This window comes from Tetrao urogallus (assembly GCF_951394365.1).
Source record: "Tetrao urogallus genome assembly, chromosome: 11".
Classification (NCBI taxonomy): domain Eukaryota; kingdom Metazoa; phylum Chordata; class Aves; order Galliformes; family Phasianidae; genus Tetrao; species Tetrao urogallus.
Genome location: NC_136824.1, coordinates 6,329,289 through 6,350,475, shown reverse-complemented (window position 1 = coordinate 6,350,475; position 21,187 = coordinate 6,329,289). Strand labels below are relative to the sequence as shown.

The window sequence follows — 21,187 nt, the reverse complement described above, 5'->3', positions numbered from 1 at the left end:
GACAGTGCACGGCAGGTAAGAGCACAGCACAGCTCACCCAGCTGCCCTGCGACAGCAGCAGCATGCATGGAGAGGGCTGAGACATCTATGCCCAAGGTGGTTTACATGAACTCTGGACTTGGAATGCAAAGCCTTCAACCTGCACGTGTCCATGCAAAGCCCTGCAACACAAGCACATGCTTCTGTCCAAAGGTACAGCATTGTGCATGGTGGACTTGATGATCCTGAAGGTCTTTTCCAACCAGGATGAAGCACCAGGTGGGATGTGGCACCCCCCTCACCCAAAGCCCCATGACCTCACCTGCATAACTGGCACAACAGCTTCGTATTCCCTGTGAAATATTTTTTGTGTGTGGATAAACAGGTATCTACTGAAAAGTTACTGCAAGACTTCCTGGAGCCCTTTTCTCTAAAATATGGGTTAAAGGCTTCTCTGGGGGCTTCTTCAAATAGCAAATAGGAGGCTGTACCTCAAGCAGGTGGGTTCACGGAGAAGGAGGAAAATAAGTGGTAGAGACCGGGAAGGCAATTTGGGTCAGCTCACTCTGCACGGGAACAGAGTTCATCATCATTCTGCTGCTGAAAATGCCCTGAATCTGAGTACCCCCCTGACAGCAGCTGATGTGAGGAAAGCTTGAGAACAGGCTTTATACATATATGTATTTTACTGGGGAAAGTTATCCATACAGAAGCTGTTACTCAGAAACCTAATTAAAGCCCAGTCATGATCAGCTGTAGGTGTCCCTGTTCACTGCAGGGAGTGGGACCAGATGACCTCTAAGAGTCCCTTCTGACTCAAATCATTCGATGATCGCACCAGAAGGGCAAAGAAACAGGAGTAAAGAATTTCACCTTTCCATGGAAAAGCAAACAAGAACTCTGAGGTGAGACCACTGACCAACAGTTTCCGAGAAGAAGATTCTGTTTTCTGAACTAGCTTTTCTTGCCAGGGGCTCCCCATGTACAGCCACTGCCCTCCATCACACCAGCATTACAGACGCTGGCAGGACCAGGCTGGGTACCACATTCCACACCATTGGCTGCTGAACACAAAGCTTGTCATCAAAGCCCAAGTCGTACAAAAAGAGAGTTTGGTGCTAAATTTGGCACAGCAGGCTCAAACAGAGCTTGATGAGATCCAAATGAATCCACTTTTTTCAACAGGTTTTAGGTGAAGAACTAAAGCCTGTGATCACAGATTATTTCAGACTGCTGTACCAGAGTAACGTCAATTAATAAATACTGGTTTTAAGCAATGTTAACCAAACAGCTGCAATAATATTACCATATGGATTAGATTAATCAATCCTGCTCAATGCATTTAATTTTGGGACAGTTTCTTTTTAAGCACTAAGAAGTTTTTGCCTTCTGGACCAGCAAATGAGAATACTGTACACAAACATACTGGGATTGGAAATACACTGACGAGCTATACAGGAATACACGCTGAGTTTATTTTCAATTTGTTCAAATGAAAATGATGTCTAAAGAGATAAAAAGACAGAAATGCAAAGAAAGTATAGTGTGAAATACTACTGGGATTACTGAACCTGAGGAAACTTCTCTTGCTGAATGGCAACAGCTAGCTTAAATAGGTTATGGGGAAAAAAAAAAAAGAAAGGTGTTTCACTGGAATGCTTACAAATGTCCTCTGGCTGTTTTAAATAATGTTAGAGGTATTTCTAGCCCACAGCTGAAGCAATGCATTCTTAACAATTTGGATGTATAAATGCACCACGCCTTTAATCTAGAGCAATGGCAAACTCTTGAAGAATGAAGACCCTGGTTTGGCAACCAAAACATAAGCAAGCACATAGTTCTTACATAGCTTTGGACCACAACAATGCTGCACTTTTACTTAGTGTTATGGCAGCATCTTTCCTGTCCTTTGGAGCGTGACAGCAATTAACTCCTTGTGTTCTGCAGGAAGAGTTGGGAATGGGCAAAGGAAAGGAGAGGCCTGTGCAGAGCCAGCCCCCCCTCACAAGCCTGCACCCTGGAGCCACCATCCAAGCTCCTGCTGCAGAACCGCAGCCACTTCACGCCTATCTCCAGACTGGAGCCCTTAGAAATATCTTCTTTCAAACATGCTTCACAGCAATGCCCACCTCATAACAGCACTTCTGTGCCCAGATTGCTGGCTGAGGCTCTCCGCTCGCTCTGACTTTCAGAGGTTTTGCTAAACAGCAGCGTTTTGTTTCCAACCCACAAGAGCCCAAAGAGAAATGTCAGCTTAGAAGCAGCGTGAAAGTCTTTCAAGAAAGGATCTGACATTTTCTTTTGTTCTCATTTCTATAGCATTTTCTCCTTCAAGAAGGTTATTTGAAGTATATGGCAGTGACATTTAGCGAAACGGGAAATATGAACTGAGATAACTGTTCATAGGTAGTGATGCAATGAAGGACGGGCGGTCCCACTAGAGGGGCACTGACCAGAACACGTGCATAATTGTTCTCATGCTCCCCCAGTTTCAATCTGTGCAATGATTTTCCCACTTTCCCAACCCAGATTAATGCACAAGCACCACCACTACAGAGGTGCTGTTTTCCTAATGTAGCTCTCCATCATGAATCAGAGACATCTCTCCAACCTTGTTCTCCCAAAACAGGGTTACGTGACCAGAAGGATGCTTATATATACAAATCTTTCCTGTCACAATCACAAAAATTCCCCAAAAGTCCCTGTGTATAATCAGCTTACTGAAAAAGAACTACCAGATATATCTGCCTCCAGACCAAAAGCCAACCAGGAGATGAAAAACAGACATCAACAGATTGCCCTTACTCAGTTACATGCGAAAAAACTTACTGCAAGAGAACATTTTATTAGACCAGCACTCTTAGATGAAGGTTGCATTTACTGCTGCTGAATGCCACAGCCTATACCACAGTGATTTTCAGGCACAGAAGTGTATGCCGAGCAAATCCTATGGCAAATCCATAAGCAAATCCCTTCCCTAACTTCTGATTTTTCCAAAGAGGAACCAAAGACCAAAAAAAAAAGAAACTAGATCTGAGCCTTCCTGCAAAATCAGTAACAATCCAGTGCTTCAATTGAGATTTTCATTAATAAAGAACACTTTGACAATCTTTTACAATATTTTTACCACTTCAGTAAAGCAGAAATTCCTGCATTATCACAGCTTTCTAAAATGCAAAAAGCAACATCAGCGTCTTCCATGGAGAGGGAAAAGATACCAAGTGTTTATCTCCCAGTAAACAGACAGCAGCATCTGAATTTCTATCCAGAAACCACTAAATACGATCACATCATTGAACCTCTGCTAATGCTGCTTTGACTGCCTGCCCATGCGTTCATGTTTACAAAAGCAGTCACTGAGGCAGTGACAATTAAAGCAGGAAAAATCCTGCAGAAAACCCCATCAGGGCAAGCAGAACTGCAGCCGCTGTGCTGAACAACTCATTCCTGTTGCAGTGTTTAGGCTGGTATATCCCATAACAGATAGGGAATGCCTCACAGCCACATTCCTCATGTGAAACTATTTGCCAGAATACCTTAGAAATTTATGGCAACACTGGAATTGGCCCCAGAGTGCACCAGTATGCTTCCTTAAAACTTCCCTGTGACAGAACTCCAAGGCTACAGCCATGTCACAGCATCTTGAACGTGTTGGCTCTGCTGCTTTTACTAGAGGTTTTGGGCCAGCACTGACCTCTATTTATAAGCTCTCAGTAGCACTCTCTGCTATGGTTAAGGGCTCACATTAGCCAGGCTTTCCCACTTTTATTCTGTTTTATTTGCAAAATTATCTGGGCTCATTTTAGGGAAGGTCTGTGTTCACAGACAGCTGTACAGGCAGAGATGCAGGACTAATCCTCAGGGTGCTTTGGCATCAAACATGCTGCCTGTAGGCAGCCTGCCAGCTTCTCCAAGAGAAATCAGATGCGTTTTACGCACATTACAGTTCCTTTGCACCTGTGCTATAAAACCAGTGTTTAGCAAACACACCAAGGCTGTGGCACAAGGCCAAAGCATCAGGCTTCCTCCACAGGCCCATCTTTTTCAGGAAATCAAAGAAATGTGATGCTGATGCGTGCATAACACTGCACAGACAAAAAACCCCTATCTGCACGTGTTGCAACACTGACCACTTACCACACTGCGTCCTATTTTATAACAGAAGATAAAGAAAACATGGGTGACCTGTATTTCAAAGTGGCTGAAATGCAAAGTGTAGGACACAGACACAGTATGACACGTTGGTATACAGCCTGTCCCATTTCTGTGCACTAAGACCAATGAATATTTTGAAAGACAAGCGGATGGCTCCCAGAGCAGAAGGCTTTTAACTCCTCTCCCCACCCACACCTCACACACAGCCCCATGCTTCTCACCGTTGAGGGACTGATCCGTTCCCAGCACGTTCCATTCTGCAGGCAATTTCAGGTGTCGAAATGCCAAAGCCACTTTCTCATCCAAAATGTCCACATCAGCAGCAGGTGGTCTCGACTGGTCCAAGAAACGGGTGAAGTTTAGCGCCTGCTGGTTCCCTGCGTAGGTAGCCAGAAACTGGGCTGCATCGTAGGCTTCATCCTGGATGAACTTGAAGCTCTCTTCTGCCACCACCAGAACAGGGCGACCTTCCTTAGAGGCACAAAGTGCCACCTTCACCGTCTCACAGCAGTCATGGCCTGCAAAGAAAACCAAGGGAAATTGTAGAAGAGAACAGTCGAGTGCTGAAGAAAGCCACAACTGAGCAGCATTTTTGACACACACATTCCTTATATTAAATCAGATAAATACAAGTTATCAAGAGTCACAACTCTAAATTAAAAGCTATCTTGGGACCTCAATGTGTTTGAAGAGAAAAAAGTATTTTTTGTAGATTTTTAAAGATGTGTAATCCTTCTGTTTGGTACAATATAGAGCCAGAAATATCTAAGCAGCTCTACTCTGACCAGCCTATTTTGGATCAGCTACAAGTAAATTCAAGAGCACTTGGTAACGATTTTGCTAATGCACCCATGGGAGTTGTGATCCAATCAGCCAGATTATAGGGTCAGACAAACTTTTTCTTTCCATCTCCACTCGGGAACTCACCAGAAAGTAGAACCTGAGAGAGGAAAAGTTTCTGCTCCAAAAGCTGGCACAGCACTTGGCTTACACCGCAACCACCGCAACATCACCTAACACACAGACCTACAAAGCAGCAAGAGCTGGTAGAGCACAGCCTGAAACACAAAACTAAAACTAGGCTTCTGCTAAATAAAAACCCAAAATGGCTTCTTTCCATATTTACCAAATAAAGATGGTAGAACTTTGATACATCTATTTAATTAGGGCCCAAAGCAGCCAGTGCTGGCAGTTGTCAGACATGCCCCTTCAATAATAAGGTTCGTGTTTCAAGTTCACTGTGCAGCACAGCTCCTTGTTCCAGTGTCAGCCTGACGTCAGTGCTGTTTTTGCCAGAACAGCACGGACCCTGCACTAATTACTGGAAAAGCTTCTTTTTGCACATGACCTCAGCATCTAACCACATTCATGGAACCCTACTTAATTAAATACAAAACGACGATTTATTTTTAAAGGCTCGAAAATTCTCTTTAAGCCCCTATTTGTGGTCAGTGGGAAAGTTTCCTTCTTGTGTCGAGGCTCTTTGCTGTTGATTTCGCTCACAAAAGGAAAATACGTCCCTAATCTCTGCAGCCATTCAGCCAACCTTCCAGATCTGCTCTGAGGCTTTTGGCAGCTGTACAGGTTTGTCTGCTGAAAGAGGCAATCCTGAAGTTAATTGAGAGGTCAAAACTGCTATTCGGACACTGTGGGTAACACCAAAATTGTCAGAGATGAGGCTGTGTGACTTCCTAAGGAGAGCAAGCGCAGCTGGAAACATATCAAAGGAAAATGATGTGAAAGTTGAAGGAACAGACACACTAACACTGACATTGCAACAAAGAATAAGAGCGGGAAGACCTTTGGGGGCTCTTTGGAAGCTATGGAGAAGTCTAACTTGGAGGAACGCACAAGATGCTCTTTCTAAAGCAGCAAGGACTTGGAAAAATTACACGTGCATTCAGAGTTTAATTCATCACCATCTGATGGGACTGGCAGCGGCCCTGAGGAAGCACATCACAAATTACCTCCGTCCTCACTGAGGCAGCCTCAAATATCCAAAGGAGAAGGCACAATTTTGGGGGAACTCCTCTTCAGTGTAGACTTTTACAACCTTCCCCATATAACTTCTTGCTTTGCTCCTTCTAAAGATATCAGAACAAGGAGCTAAGAGGACATACTAACATGGTTTAAAACCTCTACCAAAGCCCTGAGCCGCACACAGTGTGAAGAGCCATCCTGCGAAAGCTGACTCGAGAACTCTGAACTTGGCTCTTCCCCATACAAAGAAGTAGAAGTTTACTAAAATGCAAAAGTTGTCTTTTTGTTTTTTGGTGGTTTTTTTGTTTTTTTTTTTAATAATAAAAGGTTGAAAGATTGCTTAATCACATGAGAAAAGCTAAACCTTTGATTTTTACTTTTTTTTTAAGCTATTTTCTCTCTATTCCCATAAGAATCCCATCTGCAAAGCAACCTAGAAAACAGCTACTCTGCCAGAAAGGCAGCTGAGTTTCAGGAGTGAAGCTGCAGACAAGCACAGCCTGCTCGCAGTCAGAGAAACACTGCAGGACAGTCACTTCAGTCACTTCTTCATGAGGAAAGCTGCTCCATTATGACAACAACACAAACTTCAGTAGAGCAACGTAGTTGCCTTCAACCAGCACATCAGACTAGACGAGCTGTGATCCGCTTGCACTGAACACGTGTGGGACTCCAGCCTTGCAGTGCATTTAAGTAAAGCCACAGAAGCACAGATGCAACACAAGCAGAGGTGACCACCAGATCACGTCCTGAATCACAGCCAGACGTGGTTCTCCTGAAAGCCCCACTAGCATCCAATGCAGCCTTGAAAAAGAGGTGCCCGAGCTGACAATCCATGGACATCTGACAGGATCAAACAAGCATCCTGCTAAACCCTTGGGAATGTTATTCCAAAGGGCAACCCCTCACAAGGCTTTGATGTTCTCCTTCCCTACATCTGACGAGATGTCAAACTGGGGGTTAAGAGTCTGGGACAGGTTCTGACTTTGGCAAAGAGTTCAAACACAGGAGGAGCAATTAAGTAACAAGCGTGGCAAATAGTAAAAGATCGCTCAAGAGGTCTCTGCCCCCTGCTTTGAAAGAGCCACAGGGACGTCACCAGCAAAGAGCTCAAACACCCGAGCACACACAGGACCTTCTGCAGGAACAGCCAGTGCAGCAAGGCTACTCTCCACATCAAAGACCTGCTTCCTACCCTGGGATAACAGTTGAACTTCAGCAGCCCTTTTCCCAGAGCACGTTAAGCAGTGTTAGGAAAAGTGCGCTCAGCTTTCTGGCACCCTTGGGAGATAAATGGTTATCATCCACAGAGCGAGCCCAAAGCTGTTTGCATGAGGTTAAGGAACTTGCCCAAGATCACAAAGAACTCAGGGCAAGGTTGGAACAGATGCTATTGCTCTGAATGGTCTCCTTTCTGCTCCAGCAGGCAGACAACGGAGTTTACCCTTAGCAGGATGAAGGATGGACCCCGTGCATGGTGCTGGTGTGCAGCATCCATCACCCAGCCTACAAACAGCGTGTACAGCACCACGAGCACCACAGCACATGGCCATTAACTGCTGTGCTCCTTCCAGAAGCAGAACAAAGCTCTGCAGACTTACTAAAAACGTAAAAAACCCGGGTGCATCAGGAGGAACCATCAGCTTACTTATAGCCTACCTGTAACATTTGTATTTCAGAAGGTTCAAAACATGGGGGACTGAATAAATTACACACATGGCTGCACCCACAAAGGGCAGGAGAAATCTAGGCATTTTAGAGCTCAAATGGGTTTGCGATGCTGCGTTACATCTCTGCAGATTGCCTTCACTCTCCTCCAGAAATCCGGACATCTGGCCAAACAAGCAATCCAAAGCAAATGGTAACATTCTGAACACTGCCACACTGTTACCATCCAGCAATATTCCAACTTGAATTCTAACTTTTCCAACAAACGTAACAGTGTTTCTACCATTGCTGTTTGCTAACGTCTCAGGCTATTTGCTGGCATCCACACTGTTCTCTTCTTCATACATTTTTTTTGCCACAGTATGAAATTTCATCATTTATATGCTAGCTTAACTGTTATAAAAGTCAAATAATCCACCCCTTAATTCTTCTTGTATTGAATTTTCCCTCATTTCTCCTGGTCCTCAATTATTTCAGATTTAGAAGCAACTCAATACTTAGGAGCTGTTCTAGGATCTGCCAACACATTGCAGGAAAAATACAGAAATTATAAAACTTTCCAGTCTGCACAGAGATGGGTGCAGCAGTTGCTTCTGCCACGATAAAGTGAATTCCCCAGTTTCACAAACCCATGCTTTAAAAATTGTTTAAAGCAAGACAACAAGTCTTCAATTACCAAATTCCTTACTAGGCCACTTACTGGAACTTGCTTTGGGCAATACACAACAACAAAAAACAAGGAACACGAAGCTCTGGCCTCTCTGTACTCAACCCTGATGAGATGAGATGCACTGGTATGATAGCACTGCCTCTTCTACACAACAACATTTGCAAAATAATACTGCAAAAGGTGGAGATGCTCAGCTGCAGGGACTTTATAGATAAGTTAATGTATAGTCTTAGGCTTGGCCATCCCAGTAGTATCCATTTTACTGACGTGGGGTGTGTTTAAAAGGGTGGCAGCAATGACTCTGAACAGACTTTTTATCATCAAACAAGGCACACATGGAGACAAAACATCGTTGCTTCGAAGCAGAGCTTTTACCAAAACATGATTTCATTTCCTACTCCTCTGAAAGTGGAAATCCTGTCCAAGCCACCTATTTTCAGAATTAACATTTGAGATATCAGACAATGGCCCCCCAGCCTGGGCAGCTATTTAAAGCACTGCTGGAAGCACATGTTTAGGTTTGCCTGGTTGGTGACTCCTGTGCTAACTGCGTCCTCTGAGGTATCCTGGTGGGGCTGTATAAAGAGATCTTATATGGAGGTCTAAACAGGACAGGAAAGCCAGACAGTGAATGCTGTGAATCTCCCCAGAGTATTTTCAGTCTGCATCCAACAGATGTTGCCATCTGGTGGCTTGTAGAAAGGCAAGTCAAGGGATCTCCTGTGGCCACTTGAGAAAAGCTCTCTCCTTCAGAAATCCCAAATTCTGGTTCTGAAAACTAGAGCCCATGCTCGACACGTCTGATGTACAGTTGCTGTATTTACTCTTGCAACATAAGAGACCTTATGAAGTACATAGGCCAGTAAAAGTGATGGACAGGAGCCTTTGTTTTTCATTACAAATCCTGTACTATTGTAGAAAGATTGTTTTAGGTCCTTTATGCTGCAAAGGTCATATATAAATTGGTAGAAGCACAAGACCCCACACATTACCTCATAAATAACTTCAATACAAATTCAGTCATTTTTTCCTGTCACTGAGGTCATCTAGAAGTAGCATCACTTCCTTCTGATTGCACTGCCTAGAGCAATTAAGTACACCAAAGAGAATGGACTGCAAAAAGTCATCTTGGCTATGCTGTTTTGTTCTATTTTAGGGGGGTTTTGTTCCATAATTAAGAGTATTTTAAAATCCACAACTAGCATTGCCAAGAGATCACTTGTTATGCAACTTGTTTACCCTTTTGGTCTCCCAGTACGAAGATTGCAATTCATGAAGTATAGCTTTTTCTATGAAAAGTTGTTTCCTAAGGGAAAACAGTCTGTGGAAGAAGAGAATAAAGCAGGAACACATGTAAAGGATTTCACAGTAAAATAGAAGTTTGAAATGAAGATATTTCCAAGCTAGCTGAAATTAATTTTGCTTTATCCTCTCAACTAGGAGAAAGGAAGGAGGAATGAAACAAAGCAAAGGACTACAGGAATTCGGAACGAATGCACCTTGAGCTCTGGCAGCTCAGGGCCATGCCCTGTAGTGAAGGGCCTTTTCCTGATATCCAGTCTGACCATCCTCTGACACAGCTCCATGCCATTCCCTTAAGTCCTCTCACTGTCACCAGAGAGAGGAGATCAGCTCTGTGAGGAAGCCATAGGCGGCCACCAGGAGCTGCAGGCTGCCATGAGGCCTTCCCTCAGCCTGCTGTGCTTCAGGCTGAACAAACCAAGGGACTTCAGCAGCTCCTCGCACATCTCATCCTCTAGACCTTCCAATCGTTTTTGTTGTCCTTCCTGTTGCTCTCCTTCCCTTCCCAGATACCTGCTATTTAAGCACAAAGCCGCATGGTGCCCGATGGAGCAGCCATTGCATGATGCACACCGCACACAACACACAGCACTGTGAGCTCCTCCAAACACAGCTGGCAAAGTTCTCCCCAAATCTGCCCAACAGCTTGCTGATCTCAAGCTCTGCTACACACTGCAGTTGGGGCTTTTGACTCATGTGAACAGGGATGAGGTCGTTCCTTTTTTATTGTTTTGTTTCCCAGATCACAATTGCAGGCTTGATTTATTTTTGTTTTCAGTGGGGGAAAAACTGCTTCAGAAGCAGAGGCAGGAGATGAGGCTGCTGCCTTGTATTCAAGTTTCACTTCCCTGTTTTGACAAACTTTCTGTACCACCACGTGCCATCCGGTCAGCCAGTCAATGCCTCCACTCTACCCTCCCTACCCTGCAGAGATGCTGGGAAGAAAAATACATTAAAGATTACGACAGGCTCAGTTGCTACACTAACAAGGACTTATTGAAATGCTCGGTTTATGACTGACAGTAAGCAGGACGAGTTTCTCTTAACATAAACAGACACAAACTAGCTTCAAACTATGTAATTTCAGAAGCAAAAAAAACTGCTTAGCCACAGCAGCAGAGGTGGTATCACTTTCTACATCCTTCCCCGCTTAGACCATTGGTATTTTCTTAGTTCTGCAAAGCCAGTGGCTATGTTTTAACCACCGATAACAGATAATCAAACTAGAGAAACACACAACAACACACAATTTTCTGCTTGGTTATTACAAAAAAAAATATTCTCAGAAAGAGTAGCAATGCATTGGAACAGGCTGCTCAGGAAGGTGGGGGAAAGGATAGTGGGTGTTCAAGGAAAGGCTGGATGTTGTGTTGAGGGACATGGTTTAGTGGGAGCTATTGGGCATAGGTGAATGGTTGGACTGGATGATTTTTAGGTCTTTTCCAACCTTGGTGATTTTATGATTCTATGGAGGCCACAAGCATGGGCTGAATGTTGGACTGGATGATCTCAGTGCTCTTCCTTAACTTCAGTGATTCTATGATCTCTGCCTGCCACACAGATGGACCTTAACACTGGAACTATCTGACAAGGGAATGTTTTAAACTGTTCCACAGAACTATGAAATATCTCTGGTGGAGAGGAAAATTTCTTTAATTATAGAAAATTTAGATTAGATCATCTGGAAATTGAAACATCTCAATCATCACAATAAAGTAGTAGCAAACAAATCTTTTTGTTATTTTTCATCGAGGCAAACAGAAGCTTAGTGGGATGATGCAACCTGATCTGTCCTAGGCTAGCAAAAGAGGTACTGGAAGCCTACAAAAGAATCACTGCCTAATTCTTGAAACTCAGGAGTTTATTCTGACACTTATGACAGATCAGTTGAGAATCTGTTTCTTATAAGGGAAAATTATTTCTCCTGAATTTGTAATATAGCCAAATGTGGGGGCAGGATAATCACCCATCCCATCCTTCAGAGCAAGTACATATCCACAGTTATTACTCATCCTTTGCATGATTTCTGAATCGACACTTACCTGCATATTCAGGTATCTTTCTCAAGGCACCGAAGCTAAAAAGATCATTAGATGCACAGTTTTTTCCCTAAACCAACAGAAGACTTCTAGCACTGCGGCCTAGCAAAGGATTAACAATCCTAGGCTGCTTCCAACTTTCCTACTAGGGGCTGGTAAAAGCTGTTGATCATGTAAACAAGGCAGCAAACCAGGATACATCCTACATCCCTGAAATCTCTGGGGTCTCATTGCTGCCTCCCTTTTTCCTATAGTGTGATTCACAATTTTACTGTATGTATTCTGAGCACTTTTTTCCTTTCCTTTGTATCACTTTCCTAGTCTTTTCCTGTCCAAAAGACTCCCTAGTACATATGCACCTGGCTACCAGAATTCAAGATGCTTTCACTTCCAGCTCTATAGCACACGCAGCTGTCAGTCTGCAAGCAAGATTACACTCCTGTACAATAACAGATCCTTCCCTACAGGTCATCCAGGACCCATCATTTGCACTGACAACAGAATGGTTACTCTTACTTCATTCAGGAACAACAGATTCTCCGCTGTGAATCTTTCTCTATCTTAAAAATATAATGGACATCAGTATTTTCCTCCAGGGCCTCCTCATTTCACTTGAAATCTACACAGACAAGGATCAAGACACTGGCTGACATTCAGATCAGGCTGTAAGCCCTATTCTCTGAGTAGGCGTGGGGCACCAGGCTGTGATTCCAGCAAGAGAAGTTTCTGGCTAGCCAAGTTGCATAAAAGAAGGTACAGCAGGACTGGCAGCCAGATGCTGTTTGGCATGGTGGACAAAGTGGCAGTACTTCAACACTGGCTGTTGTTTTCTTTTCCTCTCATTCATATCCTCTTGCATCCTTAAATCAAATATGCTTACAGCTTCAAATGTCTGCTCCTCACAGAAGAGAAGTTTCTAATCTAAAATGTTAGGGAGATGAATCTGTAGAGGGAACTAATGTATTTTACACCACCATGGAGGAAAAAAAAAACACCTTTACACCTAAGTTAAAATTGCCTAAAGGCAACCAAATCTACATACAACATTCCAACATTCCATTATGCTCTAACGAATGCCGTATAGAGAAGGCATAGCCACTACATAGATTCATGACATAAGCCATGGGAACCTGAAAGCCCATTCTCCTTCCTTTATAAGGAATGTATAATGTATAAGGAATTTGTATAATTTATTAATTATCAAGACACTGAGTGTGGGAAGTTCCACAGCACCATCCTGTGAGCATCAGTGCCAGGGACACACCAGCAGCTGCGGAGTTACAACTGATAGAGAGTACATGACAAAACAGAATGCAAAATCTAATGTTGCAGTTGAAAATCTTCTCTAAGAAAAAGCTGCTCCCACAAATTTACAATCAGATACCCCTTTACCCCTTCTTTTATTATGAAATAAAAAGCTTCTACTTCAATATTGAAGAGATATAGCTAACAGTGCCGTTCAAAGCTAATGATAAAGATGAGATAAGGAAGAGGCAGACTGTTCTGGTACCTATATAAAATACAGCAGTCATTTGACTGCAGTTGTATGCTTAATTAGATAAAGTGTTCCAGGATACACAGAATTTTCACACATGGGAATCCAGAAGGTATTCCAAACAGTTTACATCTCCATTCCATTTTCTGTAATTTCTCATCTGAAATGACCTTTTTTTTTTTTTTTTAATGTGATTTCATTTGAAAGTTTTGCTAAAAACACTCAATTTTGGCAGCAAATGTAATTAAATTATTTCCCTTTCTGTTTCTTACACCCCTACACATCACCAAAACAACTAACAATGAAAAAAAAACAAACCAGCCTTTTGTTTTAAAATTAGCTCTAACAGAATTACATCTCCCCCTGCAAACACAGATGAAGACTTTGAACTGCATGAAGCCATGAGGACACAAGAAGAGGATGAAGAAAGAGCCATGGGCTACGAAGGGAAGCAGAGGAGGTGGAGGGCTTGGAGTATTTATAACAAATCAGCCCTCCCTGCATCCACCAGAGCCTCCAGCAGCTGCTGCACTCCTAGGGACGTGCAACAGTGTGCCAAGGTAAAGGAAAGATGCTCCCAGATGAAAGAAGGTCAAGGTTCTGGCTGCAAGCTGTCTGCAGAACTTGCTGGCACAGCACTCGCTGCCTGCCTGGGCTGGGGTGTTCAAACAGGGCTGGTCTCCCACACACCGCCTCCTGTTCATGGCTAATCCTGCTCAGAGGTCAAATAACGCCAGCCGTGAGTCACCACAGCATCTCCCAGGCAACTGGTCGAATATACGATGTAAACACACGATTACAGATTGACTGCAGGGATCAGGAAGGAGAAGGAGGAGGAGGAAGAGCTGGGCTGAAATAAGTCATGCCTGTATTAAACTCAGTGCTGCAGGAACACTGGACGAGCACGTCTGTGTCAGCAGGATAGCATGATTTCCTCCTCTCACTTTGCTTCTCCCCAGCATCTTCTTCAGTGAAGTCTTTTTTTCCCCCGCAGATAATTTCTCCAAAACGAGGTACAAACACAGGAGGGGCTGTTACACAAATGGCTGCATTTAAGAAGTCACCCTCACTCTCAGCCATTCTTGTAGTACACGTGGGCCTGCCTCTCCCTGAGGCCCCTGTTCAATGTTGGTCTGATTTAAGCTGCATCACGGGACAACAATCATCCTTATGGAATATCCAAGAAACAAAATCATCACGCAACTAAACCAAAAAATATAAATTCCCATTATAAATAAAGGAACAATCGAAAGCAATTACCTCCTTTCCCTCTGAATCAGAAGCAGAGTCAGATTTCCCACTTGTTACAACTAATGGCAGCAAGAGCAGCCCAGGGAGCCCTCCCCAGTGACTCAGTGAGTCTTGGGGCCAGCAGGACAGGGGAAGCAAAGCCACGGAGTTGGGGACAAGCCATGGCCACCAGCCAAGCCATGGCACTGAGGATGCCCAGGCGAATGCTGTAGGAAAGCATTACTGCTGCCCGGAAATCCCATCAAGTATTCTGGTTCCTGAAGGCAAACACAGCATCCTTTCAGATCCTTTCTTGGCAATTTGGCCGCTGGGTCCCAGGAGGGAGATGAGGTCACACCACGCTGTCACAGCCCCTGCGCGCCCCATGCACACGCGGGCTGCGAGTCACCGCCTCTCCCCTTCTGTGAGAAAACAGACGCTGAGCTAATTGATTGCACAGGAATCAGCCACTGTAAAAAGGCTTCTCATCCCGAGTAGAAAACAGCTCCAACAGCACAGAAAGGAGCGGAAATGAGCAAATGAGGTGGCCAACTCTCAGCCACTAATCACCAGGAGGGAATGGTGTATTTCATTAGCTAAGTCCTTAGTCCAAATCGTACTTCACGCACATCTCTTACAACAAATCACTAGACAGACAAATAATAATAATAAAACAATACACTCAGTTCCATAAGCTGTAGTGTATATAGAGGAAACATCAGATGTTTTTCTCACACTAGTACCAATGTGTTGCACAGCAAGAAGTCAGAAGGGAAGGTTAATTGTAGGGACCACATCCTAGAATGTGCTCATTCCCACGGGCCTGAAGTCACCAAAGAAAACTCCGTGCTGATTTGTTTTAATTGCACAAAGGCTAAACGAGAGCGGTGTGCTTTAAATGCGAAAAGCCACTCTGTCTGAGCTCTGCTGGAGGGATGGCACTGAGCACTGCGCGTTTCCTCCCTTCTGCAAGGGTTTCAGAGAACGCTGTGTTTGTTCTGAACTGCACAACAAGATTTCAGAGAGAAGGGCTGTGTTTCACAAGGACTACAGCAACGGACCTCATCACACTAATTAAGCAGATCCTAAGAGGAACTGGAACTTACCAGGCCATACACCATTTGGACATTAGCATCTTTAACACTGCAAATGTATTCTGCAGTATCCCGCTCATATTTGAAAGCTTTTTACTATGTATTAATGTAACTTCATGTTTTCCACAATAGAATTTCATCTAACATTAAATATTTACAAACTGAAAGTCATACCATTTTAGCAAAGTCAAGCAAGAGATTTTTAAACTGCTAAAGTGGTCATCCAAACCATATATTCTATACTCAATGAATGTGCAAATGAGAAAAAAGTTGACCAAAACAGAATTACATTTAAATCCACTTGAAAGAAGCAGATTTCATAGGCTGATACAGTGGTATGCAAAGAAGAGCAACTATTTACCAGGAGAAATCGTCTCCAGACTCCCAGGATTAATCTTCCTAGTGCTCGTGCAGTGCTGGACAGTTGACCCAGTGAAGATCAAGTAGAAAACTACATCATCTTCAACCTTATCTTCCTCAGTCAGCTGCACTGTAATAACAGAGTCGCCCTGGAAAGAAGAACAAAAAAAAAGTCATTAAGTTTACATATCCAAGAACTGCATTAAATAAAACTGCACTCTCAGGCTGCTGCTTTCTGTTCATGCACTCCTTTCAAATGACTTGGGGCCCATCCTGATTTTCAGATATGCAAGTCATCCTTAGCATGCCTCTTAGCCAGACTATCAAGCATTATAGCCAGCCAACCAGCTAGAAAATATGTTGAGCTCAGCTCTGGGAAGAAACACATAGAAACCCCCAGAGTATATTCAGAATAGCAACTTAACATGGGGAAATCTTGCCATTGCACCGAAGTCTGATAAACACATACCTCGCACAGGGTCTTTTATAGGCATGCACGCACATACAGATAACTTCACGCACGTACATATCGCATATACTTAACTAAGAAAACAAAACAGGGTTGCAACTAATATGACCTGTGTTCACTAGTTTAAATTCCCTCATTCTTTTCCCCTGCCACCCTAGCCACTGTGCTGATAACAGTTCCAGCGTGACCAACTCCACAATTGAATACATTCTTCCATCAATAGACACAAATGCTTCACAGCCACTGAGGTTTATGAGATAAATAGCTGATTCCTGCTCAACTTCACAGAGACTTCATTTTAGCACCTGAGAGCAAAACCCTTGTAGATAGAGGGCATATATCTTTATCACTGCTAAACTGGTACGGGATACAGTATATATACCTGCAGTTCATGCACCCCTACAGACCACAGGGTCTGTACAGACCACATATCCAACAAATTCAGTTTTCCATGGAAAAGGGGAAGCAGGGAAGGGGGATGACTTGCAGTTACCATACCAATAAGTGAAGCACGTTCACTTGATCTGACTGCCCACCATTTATGTGCCTGAAATACACAAAGCATTGAGACACCAGGGACGGGCTGAAGTGACCTTCTGCCCCAGTTCCCTCTAAGATCAAAACCAGTTGGTTGTCCCAGTTTTACACAGCAGCTGCATTAGCCAGCCCTCTGCCACAACACTGAGCATATGCTTAAGGCTGCAAATCTGGAAAAGATTGTTTTTATTATTATTTGTGCCGATTATGTAATTCTGATTTGCATAGCCAATGGAAGACACATGTCATTCACTTCAAACCTTCTCCTTAAAATCATTCAGTTAATCTCTTGAAGAAAAATCTAAGACTTCCAAGTCTTCACAAGCACCCATACCATGTTAGTGTCGCTTCCCACACTCCATTTCCAGTCTCCCCCATCTTTCACCAACACTTCAACTCTTTTCATGCCCCAGCAGAGCTTCCTCCACATCCAGTGAACTTTTAATTCTTCTCTCCCCTGCCCTGGCTGGTAGCTCTCGCCATGGTCAGACCGCATGGACTGCTCTGGACAGAAACAAGGTTTTTCAGCGCAGTGCAGCCTTCAGCCTTAAAAGATATGGGTCAGTCTTTTAATGCACAAAATCATGAACTCGCAAAGATAAATGCAGCAGCAAGGAGATCGCATTTCCACAGGCTGCAGAGTTCCAAATGGACATTTCAGGAAAGTATTACATGATAACATCACACCAGGCTTCCAGCTGGGGATAAAGGAAGCACGGAGCGAAAGTATAGATTCTGTATGTTCAGTGTCAAAACAAAAACAGGTGCAAAAAGAAAGAAATTAAACTCAAGCATGACAAGTTCACATGCTGAGCTGAAAACAAAATAACCCATTGCAAGCAAATGGATCCAGTTCTGAGCGAATGCTCAATTAAAAAAAAAAAAAAAAAAAAAAAAAAAAACACAAAAGTTTCAGCCTGCAAATCCTTTGCGCTTGGACTTTTTTTATCTATCCATCTTTGTTCCAACTGTTCCCCCCTTAAGGCATGAACACACAAGGTACTTAAACAGACTTAAAAATGAGGTGATGTTTAAGGATACTCATCAATGGGGCCAATTGTTTAAGCCATAGCTCTTGAGGGGAATTGTTCTTTTCTTTAACTCACAATTCAAGTACAGCCAAACCAACTCTCATAAAGGAAAAGCAAATCTGCAGAGAGCGCACGTGAGAAGACACCTGGCTATACATGTGAACAAGGCACTTGCCAGCACAACACTTGATCTAAAAAAAAAAAAATAGACAAAAAGAAGCAAAATAAAATGGTGACTACAACTGACTGTGTGTAAACACAGGTAAGAAACCTGAAATCTGCCCAAGCTGAGGCTTAACAAGATGTGAGAACTATTCATATAGAAGTCTGAAATTGCCAAGCAGTCAGGCCCAGTTTTAGGGGTGGCCCTGCTTTGGGACAGGAAGGATAGACCTGGTGACCTCCAGCAATCCTTTCTAGTCACAGTTATTCCGCAGTTTGTATGTTTTATTTTAGCTCTGTTTACCTTAGTGCACATTTAAGCCTAGGGGAAACAAATTCTCCTCAGCTGATATCGGTCAGCTTTTCAGCTGTGCCTACACCGTGCTTCAGGAGGAACGCTCTCCATCACCCTTCTCCTGGTCTTTCTGGAGGACCTGGTCCAAGCCTGATTAGAGAAGCCCAATATCCTAATTATGTCAGCCAAATATTATAATTTTTCTAAACTGAAATCGTACACTGTCTCCAAACGTCTGCAGCAAGATGGATAAGGTGCCACCTAAACGCTGCGTGCTTCAGTTTACTCTCAGCTGTCTCCTGAACGAGCTCTTGGCTGTGCTATGCACGGGACAACTTGCTGTACGTGACCAGAGATCCCAGCAGGAACAAAACACAAAGTGCAGGCCGTCCTTCAACACACATCTCTCTCCTCGGTTATTAACAACTTTGCTACCCACTGCCAATTTTTATTTAATCTTCAAATGCCATTTTGAAACAACGTATTTATTTGAAGAGGAGACAGTGCACAGAACAATCCTCCCTCTTTCAAACACTTGTGGAGCTAAAGAAAATCAGTTACAAACGCAGCCAAAATTCCTTCGATCCTCACAGAAGAGTTTCCAACAGCTCTATTGCATTCAGCCTCCAAAAACATTTTAATTGAAGTGTGTTTACCTTTATTCATTTAATATTATCCAAAAAAGTCATCTGTTCAGTATCACTGCCACACAAGGTGGTTATTATAACCCTTCTTTCATCCTCAATGGCTAGAACTGGATGGCCAGTCTGCCAATATCCCTTTGGTGAAAGTACAGACAGATCAAAGCCATTCCCTGGAATGCTCCGACAAATAAGAATAATTTAATTTCAAAACTAGTTTGGATTGACTAATATTTACTTGGCTCAAAGCCTATTGGAAATGAAAACATTCCATTTTCGTCCATTCATGAAAGAGGTCACCCTCGCCTTCATTTTGATCTGAAAGTCTCTGAAAAAGCTTTTTGGATAGCTGTAACATGATGCAAAGAGCATGAATGCTGCTCTGCACTCAAAATACACTCCCTTTCTCAAACGGAAGGGAGGAGGAGCACGAGCTGCCTCCTCAGGGGATGCACGCATTGGGAAAACCAGACCTGGCCCTGGGCTTCGATCCACCACAACCCAGCCCAAAGCGATGCTGGTGCAGCTTGTCTCTGAACAGCCAGCTTCCTTAAGGCAGTAGAAATGCAATTGTCTCTAAAAAAGCCCCAGCACAAGTGGAACCTCCTAGAAGCAAAACCAGAATGTGGCAAGGCACCTGTTTGCGGCACAGGGACAGACACACCATGCCAGGCATTTGTTTTTCAAGTCCACAGCCATAAAGGCGCGTGGGCTGTGTGCACAGAGCATGAGCAACTGAGTAATCATTTCTTCTGACACCACTTGGGTTCCACATCTATAAAAGTGGATGATTTCCCTTCAAAGGAGGCTATACAGCAACATTTGCAAGCGATGGCAGAGCAGATAATCCATAACTGAGAAGAATCAAGATCACCTGTGCTATTAGGTAGGCGGTAATATCTACCTTGTAACAAGCACCTTTTAAAATCTTTTCTTTTTCTTTTCTCCACTTCAGCCTCTAGAAATCTGTCTGTTTTGAGGGAACCTGGCACAGAGGGCCCTGAACAGCAGCACCACGAGGGACAGCCCTTGTGAGCACATGCACACAGCCCTCAGCCTGAAAGAAGAGGTTCTCCCATGGGACACCCATTCTCCAGGCACGTTTCCCTATTTCCCCTTTGCAGTCTATCTCTGTGTTGGGTTAACAGATTTTAAAGTTCCTACCAAAAAAACCGGCACAGTCTACTTTTGCATGTGAAACAAGTGATTTCTAAATAGCTTTTTTCCTCCTGGATCACACTGGGAATTTGAAGTACATTATCTAACCCATTAACCACCCACTCTGACCTTCCCCCACACAAATTCTAAAAATACTTATGGAAGCAAAGCATGTGTTAGATAGCAAAGCTGAAGCACTCCAGCTTTAATTTAGCTTTCAGTGAGAAAACACTGCCAACCAGTAAAGCTACTTTCGTTCCACACAGAAAAAGCAAATTACAGCTGATGACCACTGCCATCTCGGGCTGCTTTTCACTCCTGCAGGTAAAACCTATGCAGCTGAACAGAAAGTTGAGAGATTCATATGCGAGGAAAGAAACCTCTCTCCAATACATTCCCTTCTCCAGAGCTGTTGTAGAAATCAGCAAGGTGATGCTTCATTCTAGAGGCTGGATTAGGTTCTGGATTAGATGAATAAGCGTAACCTGCCAATGCAGCAAGTTTTGTTTTGTTTCCACTGTTCATAACATGAATCAGGTTTTTGTTGGGTCATTGCTTATTGCATTAAGTTATGACAAAAAAAAAAAAGGAGAAACATGCTTTTGAAATAGAACTTTTTTCCCTCCCCTTTGGAAAGCTCCAAACAGCTCCTAGCTGAGCTGCTCAGTTGACAGATGCAAAACCATAGCTATGCTTCTTCCTCTCGTCCAAGGAATTTAGACTCACTGGTACTTCTATCTTTTAATTCACAGGTGGAGATGAACTCACTTTTATCCCAGTTGCAGCTCAACACAACACACGGGATCAGGCTGCAATTGTAGGGGACAAGTCCCTTCACACCCCTGTGCTCCGAGTTCCCTATCAATGAAATGGGAATAATGGCTCAAACTCACCAAGTGCTCTTCATTCAAACAGCTCTTAC

General features: G+C 43.5%; 1 protein-coding gene across 1 annotated transcript in view; it reads right to left on the bottom strand.

The window, feature by feature from the left end:
* AKAP13 (A-kinase anchoring protein 13) overlaps positions 1 to 21,187 on the bottom strand; it is a gene marked incomplete at both ends in the record, with an annotated part of 140,776 nt that overhangs the window by 108,479 nt on the left and 11,110 nt on the right. The window contains 2 exons of the mRNA XM_079540951.1: positions 4,356 to 4,652; positions 15,974 to 16,121. Coding sequence (XP_079397077.1) covers positions 4,356 to 4,652; positions 15,974 to 16,121 — 445 coding nt within the window. The remainder of the gene's footprint in view (positions 1 to 4,355; positions 4,653 to 15,973; positions 16,122 to 21,187) is intronic.